The 27717-nt window shown below is 51.2% G+C and overlaps 7 protein-coding genes across 7 annotated transcripts; 1 reads left to right on the top strand and 6 right to left on the bottom strand.

Annotated features, from left to right (window-relative positions):
- Positions 1-378: 378 nt before the first annotated feature.
- On the bottom strand, positions 379-1456 carry NEUTE1DRAFT_58411 (uncharacterized protein; the record flags this gene model as incomplete). Its single annotated transcript, XM_009849057.1, has 2 exons — positions 379-860; positions 991-1456. 2 exons carry the CDS (start codon positions 1294-1296, stop codon positions 540-542), a joined length of 627 nt encoding a protein of 208 aa, XP_009847359.1.
- Positions 1457-3511: 2055 nt separating this feature from the next.
- NEUTE1DRAFT_77092 (uncharacterized protein) lies at positions 3512-5434 on the bottom strand (the record flags this gene model as incomplete). Its single annotated transcript, XM_009850033.1, has 1 exon — positions 3512-5434. The coding sequence occupies one exon, from the start codon at positions 5432-5434 to the stop codon at positions 3566-3568; it is 1869 nt and encodes a 622-aa protein (XP_009848335.1).
- Positions 5435-5655: 221 nt separating this feature from the next.
- Positions 5656-6348, top strand: NEUTE1DRAFT_107755 (uncharacterized protein; the record flags this gene model as incomplete). The annotated part of the gene is made up of 4 exons (XM_009850032.1): positions 5656-5766; positions 5806-5895; positions 6015-6217; positions 6300-6348. 4 exons carry the CDS (start codon positions 5656-5658, stop codon positions 6346-6348), a joined length of 453 nt encoding a protein of 150 aa, XP_009848334.1.
- A 3260-nt stretch (positions 6349-9608) lies between these two features.
- On the bottom strand, positions 9609-11484 carry NEUTE1DRAFT_58405 (uncharacterized protein; the record flags this gene model as incomplete). Its single annotated transcript, XM_009849056.1, has 5 exons — positions 9609-9974; positions 10065-10222; positions 10285-10325; positions 10385-10645; positions 10695-11484. The coding sequence occupies 5 exons, from the start codon at positions 11482-11484 to the stop codon at positions 9641-9643; spliced, it is 1584 nt and encodes a 527-aa protein (XP_009847358.1).
- A 2359-nt stretch (positions 11485-13843) lies between these two features.
- On the bottom strand, positions 13844-16437 carry NEUTE1DRAFT_120248 (uncharacterized protein; the record flags this gene model as incomplete). Its single annotated transcript, XM_009850031.1, has 2 exons — positions 13844-15600; positions 16020-16437. 2 exons carry the CDS (start codon positions 16435-16437, stop codon positions 14246-14248), a joined length of 1773 nt encoding a protein of 590 aa, XP_009848333.1.
- Positions 16438-18859: 2422 nt separating this feature from the next.
- Positions 18860-19908, bottom strand: NEUTE1DRAFT_98359 (uncharacterized protein; the record flags this gene model as incomplete). Its single annotated transcript, XM_009850030.1, has 3 exons — positions 18860-19155; positions 19200-19206; positions 19837-19908. The coding sequence occupies 3 exons, from the start codon at positions 19906-19908 to the stop codon at positions 18860-18862; spliced, it is 375 nt and encodes a 124-aa protein (XP_009848332.1).
- A 4976-nt stretch (positions 19909-24884) lies between these two features.
- NEUTE1DRAFT_98358 (uncharacterized protein) lies at positions 24885-25540 on the bottom strand (the record flags this gene model as incomplete). The annotated part of the gene is made up of 3 exons (XM_009850029.1): positions 24885-25031; positions 25214-25253; positions 25350-25540. The coding sequence occupies 3 exons, from the start codon at positions 25538-25540 to the stop codon at positions 24885-24887; spliced, it is 378 nt and encodes a 125-aa protein (XP_009848331.1).
- Positions 25541-27717: the final 2177 nt, after the last annotated feature.

The following is a 27717-nucleotide window of genomic DNA, read 5'->3' as shown; positions in this document are numbered from 1 at the left end:
ACTGTATCTTCAAGGACATCATGATGATGCTGCGTTCTATCACATAGAGCTGTCTTCCTATAAATGTGAATAAACATGGGCAATACTGTAGAATGAGATAAGTCCACACCCCAACCCCTACCTTGGGAGACATATGTAGCCGCTAGTATTTTTAGTCTTATTTCCCCGCGCTCTCTCTTCGTTTCTAGGAATTACTTTGGACTCTCAAAATCAGAGATCCCGACGTTTCATCTCATCCCTCCAAAGTTCAGACCAGGGCCAGGATCAGGACATCGGCTGTCCGGCTCACAACATGGCACGTGCTTATCAGTTCAACTCTTCTGCTACAGCAGACTTCTAGAGACGAACTGGAAATGCTCTCAACTGATGGATGCTTGATAAAAAGGGGGGGTATTCATCATCTCTACTCTAGTCTATTTCTAGTGTAGCAGCATAGCAGGTCCATCGACCATACCGTGACCATATGAAATCGCTTCGCTTCTTATTTAACAAACACAAACACACAAAACTTCCCTTCCTTACTAAGGTCATCCCCCCCCTTAAGCAGAACCAAAGGTCTTGAACTTCTCCTCCACGGGGCCGAAAGCCTTCTCACCCGCATCACCAGTCTTGCCACCAAAGACAAGCTGAGCGTTGAGCTTCCAGCTCTCGGGGATAGACCACGTCTCGGCGACCTTGGCGTCGATCAGAGGGTTGTAGTGCTGCAGGTTGGCGCCGAGACCCTCGGCCTCGAGAGCGACCCAGAGAGTGTGCTGGAGCATGGCGTCCGACTGCACGGCCCAGACGGGGAAGCGGTCGGCGTAGACGGCGAACTGCTCTTGCATGCCCTTGACGACGGTCTCGTCCTCGAAGAAAAGGATCTGTTTTGGTAACAAGGTGTTAGTTGGGGATGATTGGAAGGAAAGGGGAATGAAGCACATCATCACAAAAGCGGGAGAAAAGAGGGGAGGGGGGGGGGGGGGAAAGAGGGACAGGGGGAGGATAACATACAGTACCAGCAGCACCCTTGAACATGGCCATCTTGCCAGCCGTGCTAGCGAAGCTGTCCTCCGGAACGATAGCCTTGAGGGTCTCGGTGGTGATGTCCCAGAGCTTCTCGTGCTCGGCGCCGAGGAGAACAACGACACGGTTGCTCTGAGAGTTGAAGGACGAGGGAACGTGCTGAAGAGCCTCCTTGACGATCTCGTTGATGCGCTCGGTGGTCAAAGAACCGAGGTCCTTGGAGAGAGGGTAGTAGGTGCGGCGCTGCTTGATGAGGTCAAGGACCGCGTTGGCAGAGATCTGAGTGGAAGACATCTTGGATGATGATGATGATGATGATGTGTGGATGTTGCTTGTGAAAGTAACGGAAGGTTTGTTGGTGATGTTTGTAGTCGAACGAGAGATCGCGGTGAAGGGAGAAAGCGTCTTGGGCTTGGGAGTCGTGCTTCTTATGAGCCCAGAGGAGATGGTGGCTCGAAATCTACTAGGGGCGAAGTGTCGCATAAGGACTGATAGGATCTAGTGTCAACCCTTGCGATCAAGGGTGGAAACTGTGTTGACGGCGGTTGTTCCCTTGTCTCGACGTGGATGGCAACGGAGGAAAGGGCGGGGCTTCTGGACGTGGCAGGTTATGGTACGATATGGGTCCTTGTCAACTATTTTTTCGAATTTCTTCGACGTTCCGGATCTCGGTGGGGTGAGCGGTATGGAGTATGGAGCACTCGAGGGATGATAAAGGAAGGGGTTGAGGTTGTCACTGAAGGTATTCACGAAAGTCCTTTTGGAGGTTTATATCTGTGTCGCTCTGAGCGATCTGGATACTGAGCGTGGAGTAGAAAGAAGCCTCCATCACCACCGTAGACCACACGATGCCCATCGTCACGAATTGGCTTACTAAGAGCACTCATCTCTGGCTACATTACGGATGCCTTCATCTGAGACTCTGCCGCAAAGCGAAGAGGGCAGAGATGAAACAAGCATCGTGAATCGCCATCTGTACCTCCTACCCCACACAGCGACGACCGTGGGGCCGGTCAGAAAGAGGGGCTATTCTTGTGTGTAGCGTCCGGCCGACCAGGGGTGGAGGGGGTTGTTGTTGGATTTTCAAGAGATTTCCAAAAGCTCTGTCAGCCATTAACAATACAACCGGAGACCAAGGTTGACCTACTACCCAATGAGACGACGAGAAGGTTCTATATCGGGGATATTTTGCTCTATGCAGTTCGTACCGCCGGAAGCCGAAAGTTTCGTCCATGAGGCTCTGCGGTTATGCGCTCTTACCGCCTTGAGACGCACAGACATGCTGTCAAACCGCGCCTCGTGTGATGACGAAGGCTGACAAAGCCGACCTTATCATTTTATTAAAAGCTTAGACAAGCAGAACACGAAAACGGGATGCTCCCGGAGAGCGGTCAACTCTCAAGGTTGGGGAGGAAGCTCGGAGGGATCATAAACAGCCCAGTCTCATATGTCTCCGTCTTTCAAAAACACCAACGAAAACGATGATAAAGCATTGTGAAGTCTTGACAAACAGCACGGCCCATAACTTTTAGGTTCCGAGACCTTTACTGTCGCAAAGCCCACTCTGGACTCAATCAAGATTAATAACATCCATTTTTAGCCGGCTGGGCTCTTCTTCATCCAGGAAGCTTTCACTCGGACTGTTCATGCATTCTTCTCCTTGTCCATGCAGTTTGCGCTTTCATCATCGGAACATGCAGCCTTCTAATATACTTTCTACACAGTATCGGTAGCGTAGGTATGCGAGTCTTAAAAAGGTTCTCTACCTTTGCTCAACAAGTCGTCGACGCTGTATGTAAAAACATGTTGTTGAGTGGTGAAATTCAAACGTGATATGGCGGGATCATCATGGACTATTACGTCACGGGTGTTGCCTTCCACATTACCATTGCCTTCCAACGGCGAGTTGAAGGTTGTGGCGGTGCGCAGTCTGATTGGTCAATTCGTGTCTGTGACTTATGTATGAACAGTTGATATCGCGAAGCGGTGCTTTGGCCTGGTGTTTTCGATCACTTTGAGGTGCCTTATCCAAGAGGTTTGGGCAAAGGTGATGACGGCCTCGGGGCCAGAAGAACGCAGAGCATTGAGGTCCTCGGCGAGGGTAATTATTTACCAAAGTACTCACTTTTGAGAATATAGTATAACTACACGTCAACGTACATCATCTAACCGAGCCCGAAGAAATCTGCGTAATGCATGAACAAACAACTTCGCTCAACAAAAAGTTGTGATGAATGATGATACACTTCGAAAAGCTAATCCATACGTGCAAAAACAAAAAGTTGAAAAGGAAAAAAAAAAAACTGAAAAAGCAATACTTTGACAAAAACCCGCCCATGCACGCCGGAAAATGCTGGTGTTGTTTTATGGCTTCACCCTTGAACGCCGTTTCTAGTCTACCCCGCCTGCCCTTGCCTTCATTTGATATGTATGCTTTTTTCATTTGGCCTGCGAGGCCCCTGCGATGTATTTTCCTTCTCTTCCCAGTTCCCAATACGACAAAGTGTGTCGCAACATTCAAGAGGCCCAAAAAGATGTTATCGTCGTGAAACAGTGAAACCGATCACCACGTCTCGGCAATGTATTGTCCAACCTCCCTCTTCAGTTCCCAGAATTGCTTTGCTTCATCGTGCTCGAGGTTGCCCTTCTCCATCGCGACCTCGATCAGCGCCTGCTCGACACCTTCGCCCATGCCCTTGGAGCTACCGCAGACGAACACCCTGCCGTCGACTGAGTTGATGATATACCAGACCAAGTCCGCCTGGGCCTTGACCTCTTCCTGGACATAACGCCCCTGACCACGACGACTTTCCACCACACGTTTGACCTCATCCTCATGGACACCCCACTCGCCGCTGTACAGCTCATCGACTAGCGAGTCACGGCAACCCTGGAGGACCCAGACCTTGTTGGCGCAGTTGGCGGTCTTGAGGCGGCGCTGGACGAAACCTCTAAAAGGAGCAATGCCGACACCAGCACCGATAAGTAGCATGGGGCCGTCAGAGACGAACTGCTTGGCAAGAGGGTTGGCCATCAAACCCTTGAACATGGGGATGTAAACCTCAATGTCCTTCTCGCCTCTTTCTTGTGCCTCAATATACTTGAGGGCTTGGCGCTGGAAGAAACCAGAACCGACTCCGTTGCGCGAGCCTGTCCTCCAGTCGGAAGAAGTATGGACGGTGACAGCAATCTCAATCAGTCGATGTTGCTTGCCATCGCGTCTCAAGAAGGACTCGTGCGGGTCGTTAGACAAGGAGTAGAAGCGGGGCATCAGAGGCTGTAGAACCGAGAGGAGCAAATCGAGAGGCGGCCTGGCGCTGGGGAAGGCATGGAGGAGCTGGGCAACGGTGATGTGCGGGCCGGTGCGGAAGTCACAGAAGACTCCCTGGCCTTCCGCCGAGCAGAGGAAGAACAGAATCTTGCGCTCGTCCTCATTGGTCGCAAACTCGGCTAGAATACGGAGAAGCTGTTTTGTGGGCGGGTAGGACTGGATGTCAGAGCACCATGTCAGGAGGTCTCTCCGTGTCGTAACAAGCTCACGGGCCTGATCTTCACCCCATACGGTGGGCCATCTGCCCTTGGTTGTCCTTAGGAGAACGGGCTTGTCGCGGAGGAAACGGGGAACGAGGAGAAGGTCGAGCAGCTCCTCTACCATGGACTCTTCGTTAGGAGCCGAGACACCGATGGCTCCGCCGACCTTGAAATCGACGCCCTCATCCTCCGGGTAGTTTGTGACATCGATGTCGAAGTGAAATGTACGCTTCTCGGCGCCTTGGCCTGTCAACTCACGAGCGGTGTGAATGCGGGCGGGGAAGACATGGTGAGGCGGGTGAGGTTGGACAAAGGAGGGTGGCTGTATCTTGGTATCAAGGTCCTCCAAAGCCAGCTTTTGTACAGACTTTTCGAGATCGGTTGTGGCGGATGTCGTGTTACCATCTGTGTTGAGAGCCGCAGTGGACTCTGTAGGAGACGGCACATTGGACGGACGGCGAAGGGGCTGCAGAAAGGCAGTCTGTTCGGGAAGGTCGAGTATGTTGTTTAGGACAGTCGGAACTTCTTCGATCTCGAGGTTGAGAGCGCGGTATGCGTCGTTGTCGGGAAACTTAACCCGCTCATACTCGATGCCCTGCTTCTTGACCCTCTTGCCATCGGAAGTGAGGCAGCAACCACCACCGCAACACCTCTGGACCAATTGGGTTGTGGTCTCGCCCGTGATACGTTGGATGTCAGCGGGAGACTTGACAATAAGGACAGTGGATGCACGGCGGCGGCGCGGCTGCTCCATGTCGTCAGATTGGCGGGGATCCTCGCTTTCAGAGTGTTCGGAGGACTCCGAGTATGTGAGGGACGGGGCCATGGAGGGCAGTTGAGGCTCTTCGGGTATGCTGTTTGCCGAGTGTTGGGCCATTATACGATCAACTTGTGCCGCCATTGTTGCGTTGGTTGGCTGTCTATAAGTACAGGATGTGCTTCGTCGGGATTCGCTCCTGTAGAGGAGGTAGGGTGTTTTTGTTGGCAGGTGCGAATGATAACAACAATAGGAGTTGGAAGTGGTGATGGTGGCCGGCCCGAACGGCGAAGGGTGAATTTCCAAGGTTGCGATCTGATTAGATTACAATAGGCGAATCAGTATGAGAACCGCCGGAGATAAAAATGCTCGTGCACCGGCAAAAAGTCTGGGGCAAGTCTGCGGATCGAAAGCAAGTGGAAAGGGAGGCCAAAACTCGAAGACTCGGGATGGGACCGGAAGGCAAGAGGGAGGAGGTACGTGCGAAAGGCGAATTACCAAAGAAAAATATATAGGTATGCCAGGAAGAACAGCCGGCAAACAAAGGGCGAGCTCGGTCTGAAGGAAGGGAGGAAGAGAGGAAGCAGGAGCAGAGCGTCTCTAGTGTAGGGTGCAAAACGGACGGGAAATCGCGATCTTTGATTATTTGCATGTCATAATGCAGGGCTGCCGGAGCACCGGACTGAAGTCACTGCACTCGCTGGACCATGCGCCGTGTACCTAGCACAGTACGTACGGGGAAAGCGTTAACGGCTCTGGGTCCGTCGGCTTCGGCGGGCTGGCCCACCAATCTCTCGCCGATATGGCGACAGAAGGGTCCCCGCACATCCATGGTGTTTGCAAACGAGCAGTCCTTCCGCCTTTCTCCGTGCTCGCCCGGCGCAACAAAGGGGAACTGATGTTCCATGGCCCAGTTGCAACATCTCGGTGTGTAGTTGCCCTGACAGGATTATCAGTTCGCCCAAACCTTCTCGTTTTCCAGAGAAAAGTTTGAAACTAAATTTCGCAGACTGGACGACATCATTAGGCTTATCAAGGTTACATCCCACGGATCATAGTAGGCAATCCCCCACGAACCTGGCTGTAATGCACAGGGGGTTGTGCAAACCGAGCAGCCGGGCAAGACGCCTTGCACTCAGCTTGTTGAGGCTACGTACCCATCCCATGTGCTGACGACACCCTATAGGAACCTCAATTTTCCCTATTCAATGCAGAATCGCATCGAGCCTGGAAAGGTTAGTCCGGGAGAACTGTCAGACTGTCAGGTGATTCTGACCCCTTTCACATCCCATTTTACTCGCGGTTTTATCAAGATCCTCATTCCCCCTTTTATGAATTAATCTTGGGATCGGTCCATGACTGGTGACTCTGTGGTCCTACCGTCTGTCCGAAGAAAAGTCTCAGGTGACCGTAATTTTCTATGGTGTCGGGTCATACCCTCCTCGACTTGAGTACAAGGCCTTGCTTGCAAGATGATTGCTCGCAAGACCGATTTCCCAGCGAGCTCCCCAGATGGTGCAACGCTTCTCTTTTCAGGAATTTGCCAGAGGACACAAAGAGGCCGATGGGCGTTTCCGAGTTTTGTTCCTTATCATGAGAGTCAACCGTGAATGACAAGAGGTGATGTCGCCACTTTTTCCCATAATCATGCCGAACAAGCCAAGACGAAGCGTCGGGCAAGTTTGACAAGCCCAGACAGGGCTCGACCTGGATCATACTAATTCTTCCCCAGAGCTGCCAAGGACACCAGCGACCACCCTAGCTTTGGGCGCCAGACACATGCACGTGTTCATTTCTGGATAGCGGATTGCGATCCTCTTGTTATCGGCATCTTGAAGGACTCTCACACGTCGTTTCTCGATTTCGAATGTTCTTGGAAGTTTCCTCTTGCAGCATTACCGAGTTGCCGACTCAGTGCGACTCCATGCTTCCATGCATATTATGGTACACTACCACCTGAGAGAGTACCGCTTAAGTCCAATCAAATCAACGAAGCCTACGCACACAGACTGGACTTCATCAACGATCAGTACCAACCGATTCCTTCACGTCCATTTTCTTTTGCAGTCCTGACAAGAAACGCATGAAGCCCCCCCTTTGGATTTTGGAACCGTCACTCAAAAGGCGCTAGCAACCTCGGGACCTCCGAGTTCGGTGTTTTCCAACAGCTCTCTAGCACTGCAGTCACGGTGCACTACTACCACTGTAGCACCGTCTGCTGCCCGCAACGAGCGGGCCGACAACCTCACACTGTACAATCCCCAAGCGGGCGGCCACTGCAGGGGGATCTAGACTGATCACAACCGCAAATATTTATCAATCAGCTCCACTGCTCATGATATCTCCACCATCTTGTTTCATCAGCCAATCATCTCTCGCAGCTATCCACAAAAGGTGGATATAATCCGAGTCAAGTGGATGTCGGGCATTGCTGGCGGCCTGGCCTGTTGAGATTAGATGATCAGATAATTCGAGATAACGAAAGAAATAACCGAGGCTCTAGAAGTCTGGAGCTGGGGGAACCTCACAATCTCAACAAGTTGTTCTGATTTAGGAAATGAGATAGTTGTCGGGAAAGATGGGAATGATAGGATGGGATACTGAATAAACGGTTGAATCTGGTTATCTGAGGCAAGAAACAAGATACTAATGTTATGTATATCCCAATTCAGCACATTACTCTGCAACAAGAAGACAGGCAGTCCTCGCCAAGCTTCAATGTTCATTCGATAAGTTCAAGCTGAACCCCAAGATGACAAGTTCGATCCGGGGAAGTGACACTGACAGTGGCGCCAAAAGTATACAGGACAAGTTTCCAACATCTTCAAAGCAGGATGTATCCGATGACAAGAACGAGGACGGCTTCGTGGTGTACACGTACGCCCTCTTCCCTTATCGTGTCGTTGGTTTCATAATGTCGTACACTCGTACTAGCAGCCATCAAGCAATATAACTGCTACCAAGAACTAGGAAGAACACGGTGCGTGCACTTCTAGACTACCCTTCCAAACCATATTCGTTAGTCACATATCAACCATGTTGCTATTTTCCTAGTGGTTTGTTGTATGGGCATACCTACCGCGACAATGTCAACCGATCATTTATTCTTTCTCTACTTTATTCTCTCATTCAGCAAAGAGCACTACCTATCTTAGCGCCGGTACTGTATGTATCCTGGTACCATACTTGGAAGAAGAGACAGGACTAGTACATAGTCTAGACCACTGGCTGAAATCCGAGCCGTTTGCTTTGTAACCAGTCTCTCTCTCACTGCAGGCGTAGCGCCTCTAGAAGGTGTAACAAACGATATGAAACAAATCATGGCATGAAACAAACAAAATACAAGCTAAACTACGGAAAACGATCTTCCTCAGTCACTGCACCCCGGAAAATCATTGCGTGATTAACAACCGCTAAAGAGACATGGAAAGACCGCTGCGGAGTTCATGTCAAGCATGTCTCCATTGTCCACCATGCTGTCCCGATCCCGATCCCGGTCCCGGCCAACCGGCTCACTAATGTTAAGTGGGACATGGAACATGATCATCGATCGGTGTGCTTCCCCTTGCGAAATTTTGGCGGTTTTTGGGTACGGTGTATACCAGTTCCTACTTTGGTCAGGCCATTCATTGCCAGTGTTGGACTACACTCTTGATATATAGCGCATACAAGGAACTGCTCCTTCCTTTCGTCGTGATATGCATCCGCAAACCAAGTTACATACCTGCTAGGTATCTTCTAATGTATATTGGTTGAGCTCCCAAGGAGTGTACCACTCAATACACGATCAAAAAGCACTCGTTCGCTTATCGATCCATGTAGACACATTCATCACCCAATCCATCCCAGATGCTTCGGCTTTTGGCCCAGGAATATAGCTGTCCCTAGTCGGAAAGGAAATACAAAAGACAATCGAAGAGATAACGTATAGTAAGTTGTATTTCGCTCACGAAATATCCATGTTTCCCTTAGACATTGACTAAGAGTCGACCATGAAAAGGTGAAAACATTCAGTCCGCTGCGTGTGTCGGTCTTGGCGCGCTTTCAGAGAAGTACAATCTGGTTAAGCAGAGCGCGCGGAAGAAAACAGTAACAAATGAACGTAAAAAAAAACCAAAACTATCGAGATGAGCCAGCTATCCATGGGCAAATTAAAAGAAAATTTGAAACCAGAGACAACGTAGATAATGGGTTACCATCCTGCCGGTCCTCAGACAGGTTCTAGGTATCCAAAGATGGTTCTTCTCCAGTTCTCCTTACGCAAATAAGTATGTCTACACGGTACTCTTGCAAAATACTAGGCATTCCGTAACACTCCAGCCTGGTATCGAGAACCTAGACAATGGCACGCTATCTCTCGACTGAGCTTCTCGATATATGTCTGTTATGATCGCTAGTCATGCCTCGGTTTTTTGCGTTCCAGCAAGCGTCGACCGCCGGTATGACTATGTCCTTGAAGTCTTCCGGGGTGACTCGGCCGATAAAGAAAACCTTGTAGTTGTGCTCGATCGTCATAAGCTTCGAGTAGTTGACTCGGGACTCCATCGCCAGAGTCTCGTGGGGCGAATCCAGCATTTCAATCTGTATTGGCTCGAACCCCAGCTGGGGTTCTCCTTCCAGACTCTGGGGCTGGTTTCCGACATGGTAGGCGATGCCATGTTGCCTTGGCTTTACGCCCGTTTTGCTGCATCCTCTTTTGAGATATGTCAGAATAGGTCTGGGCTGTGTTAGTATGCCACAATATTGAGACTACGAGAGAAACCTGGTGACTTACACACAGGTACAGTTGCCTTCGTCGTTTCCGACGACGATGTAACGCCGGATGGACGAGTAGAACAGGTGGGTTGGGTCCTGTGCAAGATCCCTCTCTATTTCACATGAAAGCTCGTTGAGATTGACACCAGCGGGCTCTGGCCACAAAATCTTGAATACCTGGAAACAGAATCAAAAACAAGCCCACACTTGCAGAAAAAAAGAACATATGATGTACTTACCGACCCTGGGTTGAATTTTGAGGAAGGGTGGACTTTGTAGCCTGCCCCAGGCTATCAGCGAAGAGTCGGTGGATATGGCACGTTTGGTTGAGGTACTTACGTTGGTCAAGCGGACCAGATATTGATCTGTTCGTCGACACGCTGTAATCGATAGCACCGGAAGGAAGGCCTAGAGGTAGTAGATACCCAGCCCTTAGTGCAAGGTTCATTGGCAGCATGGTCTGCTGACTGTTCGAATCTTCGTATGCTGTAGCTGATGAAGGGTCCGGAAAAAAGACGCCAGCATTGGAACCATTTCCAAATTTGAGCCCATTACTGCTTTCGGCACTCTCTGCGGAGGGCGACGTAACCTGACCTGTTGCTGTAACTTGGTATTAGTGTAGCTCTCAAAGCTTTGGAGTGTCACATACATTCAGGGTGTTGGCCGCCATCTCCGTTCCAACGACTGCTGGTCTGAGAACCTCCGTTGGTCTGCGTTTGTAAATCGTCCTCCGTTTCGAAAAACGGTTCGTCATCGTCCGGTTCGGCCGAGATCTTTCCCAAATTCGATGAATAACCTCTGTTGTTCGTTTTGCCTTTCCCGTTACCCCTGTCTCTGTTCCCATCACCAGGGCCTCTATTCTTGTATCTCGTTCCTGGTTCTGAAGGCTTTCCCTTGTCACTGAAAGTCGGTGTGTGATCTTGAGAAGCTGGTCCTGCATGGCTTTGGAGTTGATCTACACTGGCATTAGGTAGGAACAAGTTGAGCGTGGGTAGACTTGGTTTGGACTCACCTCCACTGTAGCCCGGTTGTGATCTATGTGTGTAATTTCCCGTACTGTAGGTCTGACTAAAGCCCGCCTGACTAAGAAACTGTTCCTGCAATGCAGGATTCGAATATGTGGAGGTTAGGTAACCTGGGCTTGGAAATAGCGTGGCCTGATATTGTTGGTGCGGAAAAGGTTGGGGCTGGTAAACTGTGTTGGGATACGGTTGTTGCTGAGGATATCGATATGCAGGAATTTGGTATGTCTGGATGTGATATGCTGAATTCTGGTCATAGACTTGCTGGTGTCCGATGCTTGTTGCGCCAAATCCATCTATAAGATCTTCCACCCCGTCGACCTGTTGGCCAGTGTGATGTTCATCTGGGGTGTTAGACCAGCCTGAGGACGTAGGCACCCATCCGGCGGACCATTGATCTTGGCCATTGTAGTTCATGCTTGACGCCAGTTATCTTTGGCACACGGCCAAATGAGCACTCCAGGCTCGGCAGGACTGTCCAGACTCGAGCAATACCACGGAGCGTAGCCACCAGTTGACTTGTTTTCTGAATGAAATTTGAGAAAAAAAAAATGAGGAGGCTCCAAAAACAGAGGGCAAGTAGGCCAATTGCCCACCGTACATGGAAACCGTCAAGTCCCCCGTGGCGTTGGTCACACGCAGAGCCTCACTAGGAGTCAATGTTTCAAGGTGATGGTCGACGGATGACGGAGGGGATCATCTCATGCGGCCGGCGCTTTTGGTGAAATATCGAATGCAAACACGATTGGTCGAAGAATGCCTGTGACACTCGATGTTGGATCTTATTAGTAGTCTTCCGAGCTTAGTTGCTGTTGCTGATGCTCATGATGCTTCTGAAGCTGTTAATACAAGCGGGATGTACTGTACCGCTTTGACGAATCTATAATCCTAGGACCAAGAAACTAAATTTGCAGAAGAGCAAACGTTGCGAATATCAACATGCAGAAAAGGTAGAGGAGGAAAGTTGGGCTCGACGGTGGCGGTCTGACAGCATGGCAGCGCAGTGGCTGTGTGGTTGCGCTCACTGCCCCCGGTTACCTGTCATTGAAAGACCCAGGTGCCCTTTTGACAATTTTCGTTGGCTGGATCCTATAATTTGATGTGTCGCCAGTATGTCTTTGATTTTCTGGCCAATATTCGGCAATACTTCGAGAGCCTTGCGAAAAGTGTAACGTTCGCGGAACTGCGGGTGATCGGGAAGGAGGGCAAGGCAACCACATGAATCTGCATTATCACCACGCAGCCTTGCCAAGTCACTCAGAAGAATGGTAAAGAGTGGTTCAAAAAGGGAAAGAAGAGCAAAAAGTGTTTTCCGATTAGGACAAGCGTGCATATTGGTGGGAGTTGCATACATGCCCGCAATCTGGCATGTTGAGCGATGACCGAGACTACCTATGTACGAGCGGATGCAAAGACTGCGGGGCAGACAGACACAAGTCATGTGTCTGGAGTCAGCTTTGAGTTTGGAGAATGAGGACTGGGGACGGGAATGCGAAAACAGAGCCATGAGAATTGATGGAGATGAATGATTCTATATCGCGGGTGCTGCGTGGAAGTTATTGGATGGTGACCGAAGTGTGGCCAACGCGGATGAAGCGAAAACAGGCAGTGCTAATGCCGCTTGCCGAGATGTTGGGGAGTTCGAATTCGCCCAATTCAAACGAGAAAAACTTGCAATCTATAGCTGACTACAGTACCCCGCGGTCATCATCAAGGCCGAGTGGCATATTCCGCCTTTTCCGCCTCTATACCTGGATCATATGCTTAGCTCAATCGCTCAATCGCACCTTCCTCTTTGTTGTTATGAATGAACCTCACCACTGCAGTCTCCACGACAAGAGTGGCTGCAACGAGTCGACCAACACAAGGCAAGCGCCAATCTGAACAATCTCAAATCTGGTGAGTACCTGCCCTGCTTTATGGATGGTTGATGACTTTCCACTACGTATCTTGCAGCGACAATAAACCCTTTGCACCTGCGAGTGTCCTCGGTCTCAATCGCCTTCTTCGAGAACTGATAGTATCAAGATTGAGCCGTCCCACCGAGTGCAGTCACACCCAGGGTTGTCCTTTCCTGCCATCACCAGGCATCTCCACGTTGGCAGGATAAGGTTGTGCTGATGGAAAGCTTTTGGGAACCCCGTCGCATCGGTCATGAGGAACGTTCTTGAGAGCGGGAATGGTCGAGCTAGAGACAATGTTGGTCCTAGGACTCCCATCGTCTCAACTAGAGGTATGATGTACTGGCCCGATGATGCTTGAAATAGCCATAGTGCAACCCACCTATGCGAGACCATCGATTTTCATCTCAACGCGCTACTTCCCCGTCTCTTTCGAATGTCACTGCAAGCCGACCAAAGGGAATATTTCATTTGTTTTTAAGTACTGTAATGGCAAGTAGGGCTTGATACCGGACTTTGTGTATATAAGCAGATAAAGACTTGATGAAGCCATTTAGAAAGGGCGGCTGTTAAGCGCGCCGAAGTGGCCGGGAAGATTCAAGGGTGTCAGTCAATGGGAAAGCATAGTAGATTGGATGTTGGCAAAGATCAAATTTGTAAGGGGGTATCAGTCATCGCAGGTCGGTATACGGCTTTACAAGTATCATACATAAAGAGACAGAGAGAAAGACGCTCGACACCAAATTCAAGAAAGAGTAACAAGAATATGATCGAGAATAAAAATGGTAAACATAAAAACCGCCTTCGGCAAGGACGTTGGCATTTATCCAAATCATCCACCCATCCACCCAGATATGTGGTATAAATAACCCTGACCCCTCCGTTCCTGTTCCCAATCCCGGTTTACCACCGACCGTGCCGCCCACCCAGTTGTTGTGTCTGTTTCGTTCATTCATTAGGAAGAGACCCCTCTCTTCATCCCATCCCGTCCCTATGCCTATTTCCAACCGATTTCTTGCCCAAGAATTGTAACAAACCAAGAGGCCGAAGATACATAAGAAACAAAAAGATATAGATCGAGAAACCTTCTTGTGGTTTCTTGTTGTCGCTAAAAGATCCCTATCATTTCCTCCAGTTTGAACTCCATTCCATCATTATATTGAAACACCACCCAAAGCCCAGTTTAATGGTATCATCGCCGACAGCAAAAGAAACATCAGAAGAACCAAAGAAGCTTTTTTATTTTCGTCCAGCCTGACCCCACTTCGTTGGTTACGTCACTGCAGCATTAGCAGCCTCCTCGCCTCTTCCTTCTCCTCTTCGGTCGGGTCATCTGAAATCCAGGGGCCCTTCTCCTCTTCAGTCGCGTTGAGGAAGCCCTCTGTCCTCCTGAGGGTCTGGACATCAAGATCCGTCACGTACGACTTGCCATCCTGGAGCTTGATGCGCACCTCATGCTCGGTCGACAGCATCATGTCGTCCTTGGCCAGACGACGGGGTCCATCGAACACAGCGACGACACGCTTCTTCATGGTCATCTGGCCCTTGTCGAAGCCCCAGCTGGAAGGGTAATCGCGGCGGTTCTTTCGACCGCGTGCCTTGCTTTGGAGAGCGACGCCACCGCGGGAGTGGGTGAGACCTCGGGACTTTTGCACACCGTTGGCGGGATTGCCCTTGGTCTTCCTGGAAGGCGAGCTCTTGGGTCCACGACCGCCGACGGGATCCTCGTTGTCATCCTCATCGACCATATCTTCGTCTTCATCGATGTCATCCATCTGGGTGGTCATTGTTGTGGTAGTCGGGAGGTTGTTCTTCTCGAGAGTGTTGTGGACGTCGAGATCGTTTTCCACTTCGGCCAACCGCTTTGCATTGATGGCTTCGGTGGGGTCCTCCTGTTGCACAATCCTCAACACGCAGTCATCCAAATGCTCGTAGAAGTCTTGGGCGTTGCTAAAGGTCTGAGAGCATGTCGAGCACTTGCCGGTGGCATCGGGTGCGTAGCCAGTCAGCTTCTTGTTGCCAGAGTTGCCGCCGTTGACACCGCCAGTCTTCTTTCGACTGTTGGGCGGTGTCTGTTCTACACCATGGACGGCTGTTAAGTGACGCTTGAAGACGTCGGCGCGGTTGAACGACTTCTCGGCCGCTGAGCCGGAGCCCGGGCAGAAGCCGCACACCATTGTTCCCTTGTAGTGTGTTAAAGTGTGGCGGTTTTTGTCATACTTTCTCGCGAAGCCCTTGACATGATACTCGCATGTCGCAATGGGGCATTTCTCTGGCCTTTCTGTTTGATGAGTGAGCATGTGAGCCTTCAAATCCTTGAAGGTCTTGCCGCACTCGGGATGAGGACACCTCTGCTTCTCCTTTGAAGCTTCATCTCCGCTGTATGGTTGTTCGGATAAGTTGGACTGATACGAAACCAGGCTTTGCCTTCTTTGTGGCTCAAGAGGTGCCGGGAAGGGCGAGTATGCCGGGTAGTTGTTGTTTTGTAGGAAAGGCGACGTGCTGCCAGTTCGGAGCTGAGGGGATGCGGAAAGAGCAGGTGAGCCGGGATATGCGGAGTTAGGAGCAGGGTACATTTGCTCGTAGCTGGGCATAGCCATCGATCGAACTTCGGGGTGGATCAAAGAAGGGTCTGTTTGTGAGTGAGCAGTCAGCAGTCCGCTTTTTGGTAAATAAGTTCAAGATCTGACAGAGGAAACCAACACGAAGAATCAAGGGGAGGAACGAAATGCCAGCTTGACTGAGTAAAGAAAGAGGAAACCATGCGAGAATTTTGCGGCCTTCGGTCCGCATAGTATTTACCCCGGCCAGAGAGTAGAGGAGAAGGGAAACAGGAAGAAGTAGAAGTGGCAGGAGAAGAAAGCACAGGGTTGGAAGCCATTGAAGACGAAGTTGAAACCGTGGAATGGGTCGCCGAGCTTGTCGGCAAGCGTGTGTCGAGGACCAGACCAGTCTTAGTTGTTGTGGTATAGGATGTGGAAGAAAAACAGGAAGGGGCAGGAAGGCTCTGAGACGGCGAAAAATGAGATCTAGGGATCTGTTCAAACTCACCGACAAAGCCGGGGCCTTTGGGAACCGAAAATTCGAAATTGGGGTTATAGCCATCCAGAGGCGTGAATGAGTACTCATTGCCATGGAAGTACTCGCCTTGATCGACAATACCGGGGCTCACACCGGGGCCCAAAGGAGCTCCCCACGAGGCTAGGTTGCCAGGGTTCGAGAGGGGGGAGCCGGCGTTTGATGAGGATGCGCTATGGCTATCGACGCTTAGGTTGGAGTCTTCGGGATACAGGCTGGGGGACTTCGCATGGTACATGTTGTACGGCGCATCGGCATACAAAGTGGTGCTTTGGTCGTAGGCCATCGATGTTGTGTACTCCTGGGATCGGGGTGGGTAGTATTCAGGGGAAATGCCCATATCTACGGGAGTTGAAAACATTCCTCCCTGCGGGGGCTCTGGGTAATGCATCGTGTATTCGTCGGCTTCGTAATGGCGAGCAGTCGCCATATGTCGGAGCAGGAATTTTTAATGATGGGTATAGAAGCGTCGAAGATATGGTGGCTTGCTAACAATGAGCCACAATCCTTTCGCTATAAATCTGCATGTCAGTCAAACTCCGCTGGGAATCCGGTCCGTCAGTCACTCACCTTCACAAGTGTATTCACTGGTTCAAGGTCTTCGAACACAGAGTGACTGGATAGTTCGCAACTGCTAACTTATAACAAGGCGCAATTGAAAGCCGGGAGTCGATTAAAGGGAGCGGTTCCTTGGTAGTAAGTCTCAGACCGTGACTTAGACCTCGGGTCGTGGTGAGTACGGGAACACGGATGAAAGTGATTGGTGGTGGTATGATGATATTGAGTGGTAATGATCGATGTGTCGGATTATCGGATGATGTGAGTGTCTTGATTCTGCAAAATACCCTTCGTCTTTGGATCAGTCCTAATCCCTTACTGTTTTTTTGTCGTAGTGTTTGGGTGGGAGTGAGTTGGAAGGAGTGTTGATTATGATCCTCCGTGCTGAGCTTATCCAACTTGGGAAATCGTCGGAAGCTTCAGTCGATGTAAACACTCTTGTTCCTGGGCTGATGGTGAAAGAAGGGGCAAGAGAGGCGTAGTTCAAGATGATCGGGGCGTGTGAGGTTTCTATATAGCCGGAGCCTCTTTTACGAACTGCTGGTATCCCGGAGGAGCGTGGAGCTCGGTGGGCATGAGAGATCTGGTAGGGCTCCAGTGGCCGGCGAGCTGCGAGCGAGGCGTAGTACATGCATTGGGAATGTACTAACACCAGAGTCTGACAGGGACAGGGGAGACGGTGCAGGGGCTAGGGGGCCAGAGACAGGGGGTGCTGGTGTGGGAGAGAGGGGGCAGGGTACAAAGGTGTGTGTACCGAGAGACTTTCTTGGGAGCTACGTAGCGAGGGTAGGCACCATCATCGACCCTGCTGCCCATCCACTGAATGGGGCTCATGCTCCTGAGGGCGCCGACCGTAGAACTACTGTGTAGGTACCCTTGTACCGTCGTCATAACCGGCTATCCCTGTCTTCCCATGTCCCAAATCGTCGACAGACCACACAACTCGGCCACTTGGACGACCGCACCCACGAGCCCTTTTGGATAGTGTGGTTGGGTGAGAGGGGGTTGCGAAGCGACTTGGCGAGACCTCTCGAGAGACCGTTTAGTATGTGCGATGCTTGTTCCGTACGAAATACCGACACAGCGACACCACCAAGAGTTCAAGACGACCTCTTGACCGGCACAGTATGGAGCAGGGGCCCCGAATATCGATCGCTAGTTTGAGGTGGTGACTGGTGATGTTGACTTGTCCGTGGGTTGACTTGGGCAACTACCCAGTCAAGCCAGTTGGTACCATTTCTCGCCCACCATCAAGATAATAAAGATAATGGGATTGGGGTTCTGGACTGTGTAATTATTGGTCATTTTGTCAGTCTAGCTCCCGTCTCCTGTGATGTTGATCTCCCCCATATGTATCCGGACCAGGTTAAGGACCTTGTCCCTGGTCCATGCCCAGGAAGGGCTCGCGGTTTGGAAATTGGGATGCCGTCTATCGAGCATTTCCCAGAGCTCAAGAGAGCATCCGGAAGCGAGACATGCTATCGCAAATCTGTTCTCGCCCCTGGATGTCGTTTTTGTTGCCATCTTTTTTTCTTTTTCCATCTCTCATGATCCGAACAGCCAGTCATATCTCGTCTGAACATCATACAAGTGCGGGTTCCTGAAGAGCCGATGCAGTGGACAGGCGAGGAATGAGGGTACGAGGCAGAACCCACGAGGCCTGGATCCGTTGTCCCTCGGAGGACAGCACGAGCTATTGGGACTCTAGCATGGTAGCTTGATCCACGCACCGTCCTTTACAGACGGCGCTGGTGCTGTGTCCATCCTATATCTCGGCCTCAGGCCTCTCATTCTTACGCATTTTACACTTTTCCACTGTGTCTTTGGGTGTAAGCACTGTCTTGAGCGGAAGCCATCCGAACGTAGGGAAATTGCATCCATCACTTTGTCTACTCCAAGACATGTACAAACTTGATCATGGGCGTTTTGCTTTGGCACACTGTACTGTAGCCGGGTGAACCACGAGTCGTCTCAACGGTTACACAGCCGGGTCGGAGGAGTTCAGTCAGTCGTACGCTAGGTAGCAGACCTAGGTAGTTACCGATGTTGTCTCGCGGACAAGGCACCAGATTGGGGAGCCCACCACCGCACATCAGGCCCTCGAGTCGAGTCTGTAGCCTCCGAAGTGGCACTCTTCCGTCACTGCTTGTCCCATTGCCAGACCAAAGACTGCCTGTTGCCTCCAAGGGATCTGCCAGAGACAAAGTTCAGTGGCCAAAACGCAAGAATAACCTGCCGTCCACGATCGCCAACGTTCAAACTGGCGTCCAATACGATTTGACGCGCATCGTAGACTGTATGGGTATGCGCCCAGCCTTGTTCTGGTCGCAGTTGTAGGGACTCAAGGTCGCAATCTCAGTCGTGGTCGTGGTCATGATATCGTGAAGGTGGCCGTATCCTCTGAAGTCAGGGAAATCAAAAGATATTTTTATGCATTCCTGGTGCCGTGCAAGCCGCTGCGCATACCCGACATATTGGATGTGCAAGCCTGCCGCCCGCAGCGCCCGGATGGTTCCATGTAGTACCGTAGGGACTGGCGCTGCAATGTGCCCTTGGGTGCTGCAATGGTGCAGTGGCTTGACATGTCCTCATCACCCACTGACTGAAAGGGTTGATTGTAACTTGATTGGGGTGGCTGCTGGTGACGGGACCCGTCCCCACCAATGGAAATCAAGGGGGTTGCAGCCAGCGCGGATGGGTGTTACTACTGCGGGCAACAGTAGACGGCCAGTGCGCTAGAGGGCCAAAAGGGCAGAAGGGTGTTGCTCAATGTGTGTTTTGTGCACCCCAAAATAAGGTGCACAGCCTTATTGCCATCACCAAACGGAAAACCTGGAAGCCTTCTTTGTTGCAATCGTGGCTTCGACGTGTAGCTTAGTGATGGCCTACCATCCGCGATACCATAATTGAACGTTTTCTTTGCTTTCCACGATGATGTGTCATGTACTGTAGTTTATCTTGCGCCCGAGACGGCTTGCTAGTATCTGGGGGTGGTGGTGGTGGTGGTGCTCCGTGATGTGGAATCTCGTCTCGAGACTGTGAAATTATCACGGGGCCTTCACGGCGAGTCTGGAACAGCGGAACTTGCCCTGGGCATAGATTCCCTCCGCTCGGTAACCCGTTCCCATCGCATCGCGCTGCCTGCTGTTCGTCCGGTATTCGTCCGGATTGCAATCCGTGGTCCCTGGTCTGTCCTGGTCGGTGCAGTGCCAAGCGACGAAAAGCGGAGTACATGGCAGAGAATGTCGGGCAGAAAGAGCGCCGCGTCGGGGGGGAGGGGGGGGGGGGCATGGGCGGGGGGCATCGTGGGCACCGGTGAACGGACTGGGACACTGCCATGATGGGGGCCAAACATTGTGTGTGCACATGCGCTTCTCCCAAACAGGCAAGGCAACATCGAAAGCGATTTCGCAAAATCGAGCCTCATCGTCGAGTTGGTGGGTTTGGCTTATTTGGCGGTCAAGAATTCGAAATGCACGAGAAAGGACAATTTGCAATTTCTGGCGGGTTTGCGCTTGTTACAGTCGGTTCAAGCGAGTCGGAGCCGATGCCTACCTAGGTAGACTAGACAGTCGAGACCAGATTGAGAAATGGTTCTTCTCCACCGCGCGAGTGGACAAGAAGAGGAGTTTGCGAATTTGCCATTTTAACAAAAGTGGTGAACGTGAAGAAGAGGGGACGGCGTCTAAGGTATTCAACACCTCGTGGCATGTTTGGTCAACATGCTCTTTTCTTGTTGAAGATCGAAATGTTCAGTTCTTGCTCTGGAAAGTTTAAACATTGGCAGCAACCGATGAACATGGAAGCAGGCAAGAAACGAACGCCTTCAAGTTCTGCAAGCACAATTTGCACGCCCGTCTGCACCTTCCTCGTACCTACGCGGCGTTCATTACCTAACGTGCGACTGAAGTATCTACCTATACGTAGAGGTAGGCATGCACAAAGGGTACAATCTAGCGCGCTGTCCCTTGGTTTCGAACGGCAGTTCGTTCGATATCTATGGACATTCCCCTACACTGCAAGTAGGTACAGTAGTCGCTGCGTTCGTTTGCTCTGAAACTTTCACACGCACCGTGACCTTATCCCCAGATCCTCAACACCAAACGAAACAAAAGGCAACAAAACCCAATGTCACCGCGGAGCCTCGCTCGCTACACTAGCCTCGTTTTCGCTTTCCTCAAGGCGTCGTCATTATCGCCATCCGCGGGAAAACTCTGGAAATGAAAATGCAAATTCGCAGCGAACCAGTTTGAACAATTGGCTCGTTCTACTGCCGCAATAGTACCTAGGTACCTAACCCGTCGCGGAGTAGTCCATGATATTCTTTTACGTATGCGCCTGGCTGTAAGCGTAATCTTTGCATCATTGGCATGGACTGCACTGCACCGAACTTGCCCACGTCGTTACGGGGAAAAGGCAGTTTGCAGAAAGCAAATGACAGGCTCCGCGGTGGTGCAACCGGCAATTCGGCTGCTGGAAGAAAAAGACAACCTCACACCAAGGGATGTGTTCATTATACTAGTGTACCAAGGTTTTTGACGATCAATTGCTCGACAGGCCGAGTCAAAACAAGATATGTACCAGACCCGTGATCGGCGGATTTTCCGTGCCTGAGCCCCGAACCTCCTGGGCGGAGAGGGCGGAAACGACGACGAACCGTTCCCCCGGCGACCCCAAGGTGCTGGAACTCGTGCGGTGGGACGGACAGTGCCCGGTGCGGGCGGGGCAGTGGGACATGCAGACAAGCCTGCCCCGCCAGAGACAGGGGCACTGCAACAGGGCTTCACTTTCGTAGCTAGCAAACCTCGGCCCCAAATCTCGAAACTGAGGCCGATGGACATGGAGAAGCTCCGCCCCCTCCGGAGAAGGCCGGGCCCCATCGCATCCATACTCCCACTTTGACTCCCACGCAAGTGGAACACAACACAGAGGGACAAAACTCTCGTTCTGAGGCCGGGCTCCAGTCATCTCGCCGTCCTGTCCCGCCCGGACTGCAGGTCTCCGAGTCGATCGCCCGCTCCGAATCCGAACTCGAAGAGTGATAAGGTGCCGTGGTGGGTTAAAGACCCAGGTAGGGGCACAAGCACTTGAAGAGCACGGCCGTCTCGAATTGATACTGGATGGATGCATGCTGGTATCAGACGGTATGTACAGTCATCCATTCATATCGTGCTGCGATTTGTCCGATAACATTAGGTGACAACCACGGTGGCTGTCATCAGGCTCCGTCTTTTACCATCACGGTCCCCGTGTCCGAACTCCGTCCCTCGCTGTTCACGAGACAAACATTGCAGACACAGGCACGCACGCAGTGGGTAAAGAAAAGAAAAAAAACCACCACGCTACAAACCCTGGGTTTTTTGGTACAGATCACAACGTGTAACGTCAGTGGAACCGGGTCAAGATCTGCGTTGCGTTCAGCCGACATCAGGACCAATCCCATCGCTGCGTTCCCAGATAGGTCTAGTCGTGGCTCATGGCTGCATGACGCCAAATCGTAAGCTGTCATTGGCTCTTTTACGTTGTGATCCAAGGGGCCCAAGATGATGCAAAATGTCACTCTGTGTGGGGAAGCCAAAAAGGTAAAATCCAAAAAAAGCAACGATTCGCCCAGGCGCTGCAACCTCCCTTGGTCTTGGGTCTGTCAGACAACAATCCCTACGCTGCTCCCGCACCGGGACCACACCCGCAATCACACCTATATTACAGCAGGGCTGTCGGTATTATAGCACATCCCGTGGCCTATGGGGATGGTCGGAATGGCCTGGATCAGCAGTATTACGCGATTATAGCATAGGGATCTCTCTTGTATAGCCATGGAGGCCCTGTTCAGTTCCATGTTGTCGACACCGCACTTCAAGTCACCGGATGTTTACTGGCCTTCCACGCGGTTTCAAGGAAAAGGATTATATCATAATACCAGGGGGGAGAAGTCGACAACCTTACACCGTATGTGTGCCCCTCACACACACAGGAAACAAGGCTGATATAGCTCTCCTAACCCAGGATGAAATTCACCAGACATCATCCTCGTTTCACCAATCCCCGGCTTCGCTCCCACTCGTTGTTGCTGTTGAGATTGGAAAGGTCATCTGGCTGCCTAACTAACCCCTAGACCTATATCATGTCCCTTCCACGATCAGTCTCACATACACTTATACCGGGTCTCTCAACTTCAGGGGTGTCCTATAATAGGAGTTGCAGTTCCACTCAAACATCATTTGCAACATCATCTTCATTCCGATGACCGGATCGCGATGCAAGCAGCCGGGATCACTGGAAGGTACATCCATCCATCCACACCACTGGGATATTGTTGCGGAGCCTCGCGAACTCGATACAGAAAAACAGAGAGGAAAAAGGGGGGTCATTAAAGTCCCGATATTAAGTTCCTGTTCCTTGGTCATGGATAGCTTGTCTAGCCTATCTCAGTTCATGCATTCCTCCCCCCTATCCGGCGCAGGTACCCAGTCATCCAGCGGTCTTGGCTTGTTTAGAGGCAAGTTCGACATGTCGTACAGACTCAGAAACTGAGAAGGCCAAGAACTCTGTATCTCTCCTATCGTGGGACTTTCACTTCGGTTTCTTTTCTGACTCTCGTATCTGGTTCACACGAGTCAGCCGGACCGGAGTCTCTCCAAAGGCAAACTACCTACTATATATACGATCCTCTCACAGCCAAGAGTTTCTCCGATATCATGATGACGACGACGACAATCTCATAATCACAATGTCTGAAACGATTTTCTTGGCAACTTTCCTTCCCCATGAAGCATGATCGAGACCAAAAGAAGCAATCGAGATTTCACCTCAGGGGTCTTGGCGTATCTTTATGTCACATAGGTAGGTATTTACAACATTTCAACCAACACAATAAAGAGTATCGCAGCACTTTTTGATGCGAATTCGGAAGCCTCAGGATTATTGTCCAACGCGAGCATAACTTGAATCAGATCGACTCAAAGATCGAATTAAATCAGATGGTTACCTACCGCAGGAAGTCAAATCAAGCTTTATTTTTTAGGTTCATGTCGTTGGTGGCAATTGGATGTCGTGAATTGAGGCAGTGCTCAGCCCTATAAGGTACCACGGGCAGTCCAGCCCCAACCTCAGTCTAGTGCACAGTACGTACCGTAGGAAAGTTGGTGACGAAAAAAAAAGAGCCCCTTTTCATTCACTACAGTGGCATTTCTTTGAATTTTCAAAGTTACCTACTCATCGCCTTCGTTTTTCCCGAAGTTGAGATCACTTCCAACATAAGCCAGAGAAACTCCTAACCAAGACATACAACGAACGGACGAAATTGCCATTCCGAAGTCGGGTTCACGTTTGCAAAAGGGGGTTGGCAGTCCCTTTGCTTTGCGACGAATAAAGTGGTCCTCCCTCGCCCCTCGTCCCGCGTGCCTGAGACCGCGGCTCCGACCCGTCTTACCCGCCAGGCCCGCCCACGCCGCCCAGCCAGGTGATGCGATGGAAAGGTGAGCAGCTCTTCCCCGCGAGCCCCTCCGCGCGCCGCCCCATACGGTCGGGCCAAACGGTCGGGACAAGCGCTTTGAGCTTGAGCCCAGTGTGTCCCAACAGTAGGTAGGTACGTTCGCGGGCCGTTAGTTTTCGGGGTCTGTTTCGGTTTGTGCGGATGCGGAGTTTCTTGGGTTCAATTTTTCCTTACTTGATATGTCTAGTACATATCCTTTTCACCTTTTGCTGACCTCACGTAAACCTGACCTGCTGTCAATGATTGGTGGGCTACGTTTTATCGTGGAAGATAAGGGGGTCAACGAGAATTGTGTCAAGTCCACACTTTCTTCTTCCTCCCTTCGAAGATCCGAACTCGGCTCGTCCAGACTGATGGAAGTGAGCAAGGGGCCAAGGGTCATTTCCCAATCCTGCGGCGTAGAAATGAACATTTTTTTTTTTTTTCATTCCATCCAGTGCCTCCTTCTATGCTTGCGGCGGTCCTTCCAGGGTTTTACGCCGTACGCCGTAAGCATGCACAAAAGAAGACACGAATACGGGTTAAAGCATGTGGGATTGGAAACCCTGTAAGTATTGGCCGTGTACCTGCGCTTAAACTCCAGCACCCGGCTCCAGTGGCGGCTTTCTCTCATCTGCCGGTCCGGCGCAGTGATCATGCCTGTTGTTGTTGCCTGGCTTTGGCCAAAAGCTATCGTTTTGTGGTTGGTTTACAATGCCGGTTGGGGCGCTTCACACAGTTTTGAATAGGACACGTGAGAAGCGCGCGAGAGAAGATAAGGATGAGGGGATGCGGGGCACGGGCAGTTAGTTGTCGTCGCCGGAGCTAGGGAGTTTGGCGAGGATTATGATGAAGCGAGTTGTGACGGTACCTTGGAATAGGAAAAGATGAGGTGCGCAATTCAGCTCGTCAGTGTCTTTCGCTTGCATTGCATCCTCATCATCCCTCACCAGCTGGTCGCATGTTAGTAAGTTGGTCTGATCTCGGGTTTAGTCCGCCGCGGCACGCCGGATACTAGAAACCACTCCCCGATGTCTCTCCGAGTAGATGTCGCGACTGCTTTGAACAGCGAGACGGGACGGGAGAGAAGGGAAGTCGCAATTTCCCTTTCCATCACCGCACTTGAACCACTCACCATCAGGCCGGGCAAGCTGGAGCAGGCTCCACGTGAGATGCTGCAAGTAAGATTCAAATTCGTGGAAAATTTGTAAAAATCACCTTACCATTCCCCGGTTCCTCCCTCAGTGCAAGTGTAACATCGCTCGCCTCACAGTCCAAAAACCCACGACGCAGTGGGCACACGGACAATCTTTTGGATGGGTAACTTTGAAGAAGTGGATGTGTTTTGTTGCGATGCGACTCCAAATCCGATTCGGGTAACGATTGCGGTGCTCTGGGGTCGCTGAACCCTTGTGCTACTGTTTTGTGCTTCGAGTTTTCTTGTCCAATTAGACTTCGCCATCATCCACAAACAGTCCTTTTCTTATTTTTGATACCTCGGTCAGAAATCCACCCGAGCAGGCTCGATGGATGTTCAGTTGGTTGAGTCGGGTCGAGGCATGGAGATCTTCGGTGCCGCTTCGCACACTCAAATGTGAGAGCAGGCTCTCAATCCTCCCCGGCACCATGCTACAGTGTAGCGTGTTTGGCGACAAGCGACAACAGACTGTCTAGTATTTTACACCCCTGTGAAAAGTCACGACACTACTATGTGCACTACTTTTGTGATGAAAATTACATCACCAGAAAACCCGCCTTGAGGATCGACGGCACACAACGCCGTACCTGGTTCACCCAAGGTTCAAGGCACGAAGATCTGGCCATCAAGGTTCTGAAAATCATCATCGGATTGGCGTGCCAGAGACAAGTAACTGGCCCAAAACATGCACTCTGACGACAGTGACCATCAGAGGCGTTACGCTGCGAAGATTATTTGCTTGGATGAGCGACCGGAGTTATTGCATACAATGGATCATAGCAAGGGGCCGCCTGATTGATCTCAGGGAAGGGGAACCACGAAAAGCTCTGGAGCGATTTGAACGACTGTTGTAAGGCCATTCTCATCACATCATCAAGGTGGTATCAGAGGAAATGAGATGGTTGTTGACGTGGAAATGTAATAACCAATAATCCCCCGGTTTTGTTTAAGAGCACACTGGGCGAGATATTGCCTCTTTGCTGGTGTCTATCTTCCCGCCCGGCCATCAACGATGAACTTCAAGCAGTCAGTTCGTCTTGTGAGCTCGATGTGCAACTGCAAGGAGCCAACCTTGTTTGACGCCTTCACGACGCCTCACGCCTCTCGCCGTGTCCTGTGCCGCCGCGGCCGCCGCCATGGTCCGTTGGCTCCGTGGCTCGACCTTCCAGGAGGTGGTATCGCAACAACAATACCCAGGATCTCAACTTCTCCTTTTTACCAAAAGGAAAGTCTAACATAACTTAAAAGGACGACGTACGAGGTTGGGAAGATACTTCTCACAAACATTGTGTATGGCTCCCACTCTGCACAAGCTCCAGGGTCCACGCAATGCCCAAACCCAGGGATATCATCCCAAAGGGGAAAACATAAACGAGAGAACGACCCAGGCCCACAGTCCTCACTCCCACTTGTGCCCTGGACGCTTCACAAGCCAATGGTGTGCTTCGAAAGTTGCACCGTGACGCTTCTCGGGCCCGACAATACGGAAAGCTGCCAAGCAGAAGCCAAGGCACCAGGGCACCATCCTTTTTCAGACAAGGGTCAAGGGCCCTGGACGAGGGGGGGAAAGCAGAGGGCGAGGGGGAAGATGATCTTCCCGCGATTCGTCAATTGCCAAGACGGACCCCAAGCCGCGGGCCTTGGTACGCATGGTAGCATGGAGGCTTTGGCGGCTTGGCTTGGAATTGGTGACTTGACGAGACAGAGTCGCAGTGGTAGTCGAGTGAGCGAGGAATCTAGAACCAAGGATTTCTATGGTCGGTGACCGTGGAAGCGTTCAAAAGGAGGCTGGATAGAATAGGTATCCAGGACCATGGTAGTCTCTTTCCCTGCCTCGATGCCATGTTGGCGATATGCCATTGTTCAAGGACAGAAAGAGGGCACCAAGGTTATGTTATCTGTGATGCAGGCTGCGTGTATGTAGTGAACAAGCCACCCACAAGTTGGGTATCGACCTTGAGATGAAGCCAAGACTGGTGTACCGTCATCAGCATAGGGAACCTCAAGTCCTGTTCGTAGTGTAAGTGGTGGTTTCTAAGTTTAATCTCGGCCACAGCAGAGTGCAGTCCTGGGGGCCAGAGCAACTCTAATCTCCAACTAAGAGGGAACACAGCATTAACCCCAACAGGACACGGGGTCGTCATACTAGAAGCCCGTCGCATTGGAGATATTCCCAACCACAGAATAACGGGAGGCTGCATATCGCACCAGGAAACCAAAATACCATGATAAGCAGAGCCATTCGATCCCGTCCGCAAAAGGTTATCTCCCTTGTTTTGGAACCCGCCGAGGACCTCTCAAGGAATAGCATCTCGTTTCATGAGCTCGCTTGGAAGAGGAGAGTGAGATGGGAGCGGTGGCTGCCCAGCCTGACCTTGGTCCCGTGAGCAAACCATCAAGCAATTGCCTATCGCGGGGTAGGCAGCCATCAGCGGCACGGA

This window comes from Neurospora tetrasperma, assembly GCF_000213175.1.
Source record: "Neurospora tetrasperma FGSC 2508 unplaced genomic scaffold NEUTE1scaffold_1, whole genome shotgun sequence".
Taxonomy (NCBI): domain Eukaryota; kingdom Fungi; phylum Ascomycota; class Sordariomycetes; order Sordariales; family Sordariaceae; genus Neurospora; species Neurospora tetrasperma.
This window is presented reverse-complemented; position numbering and strand designations above follow the sequence as displayed.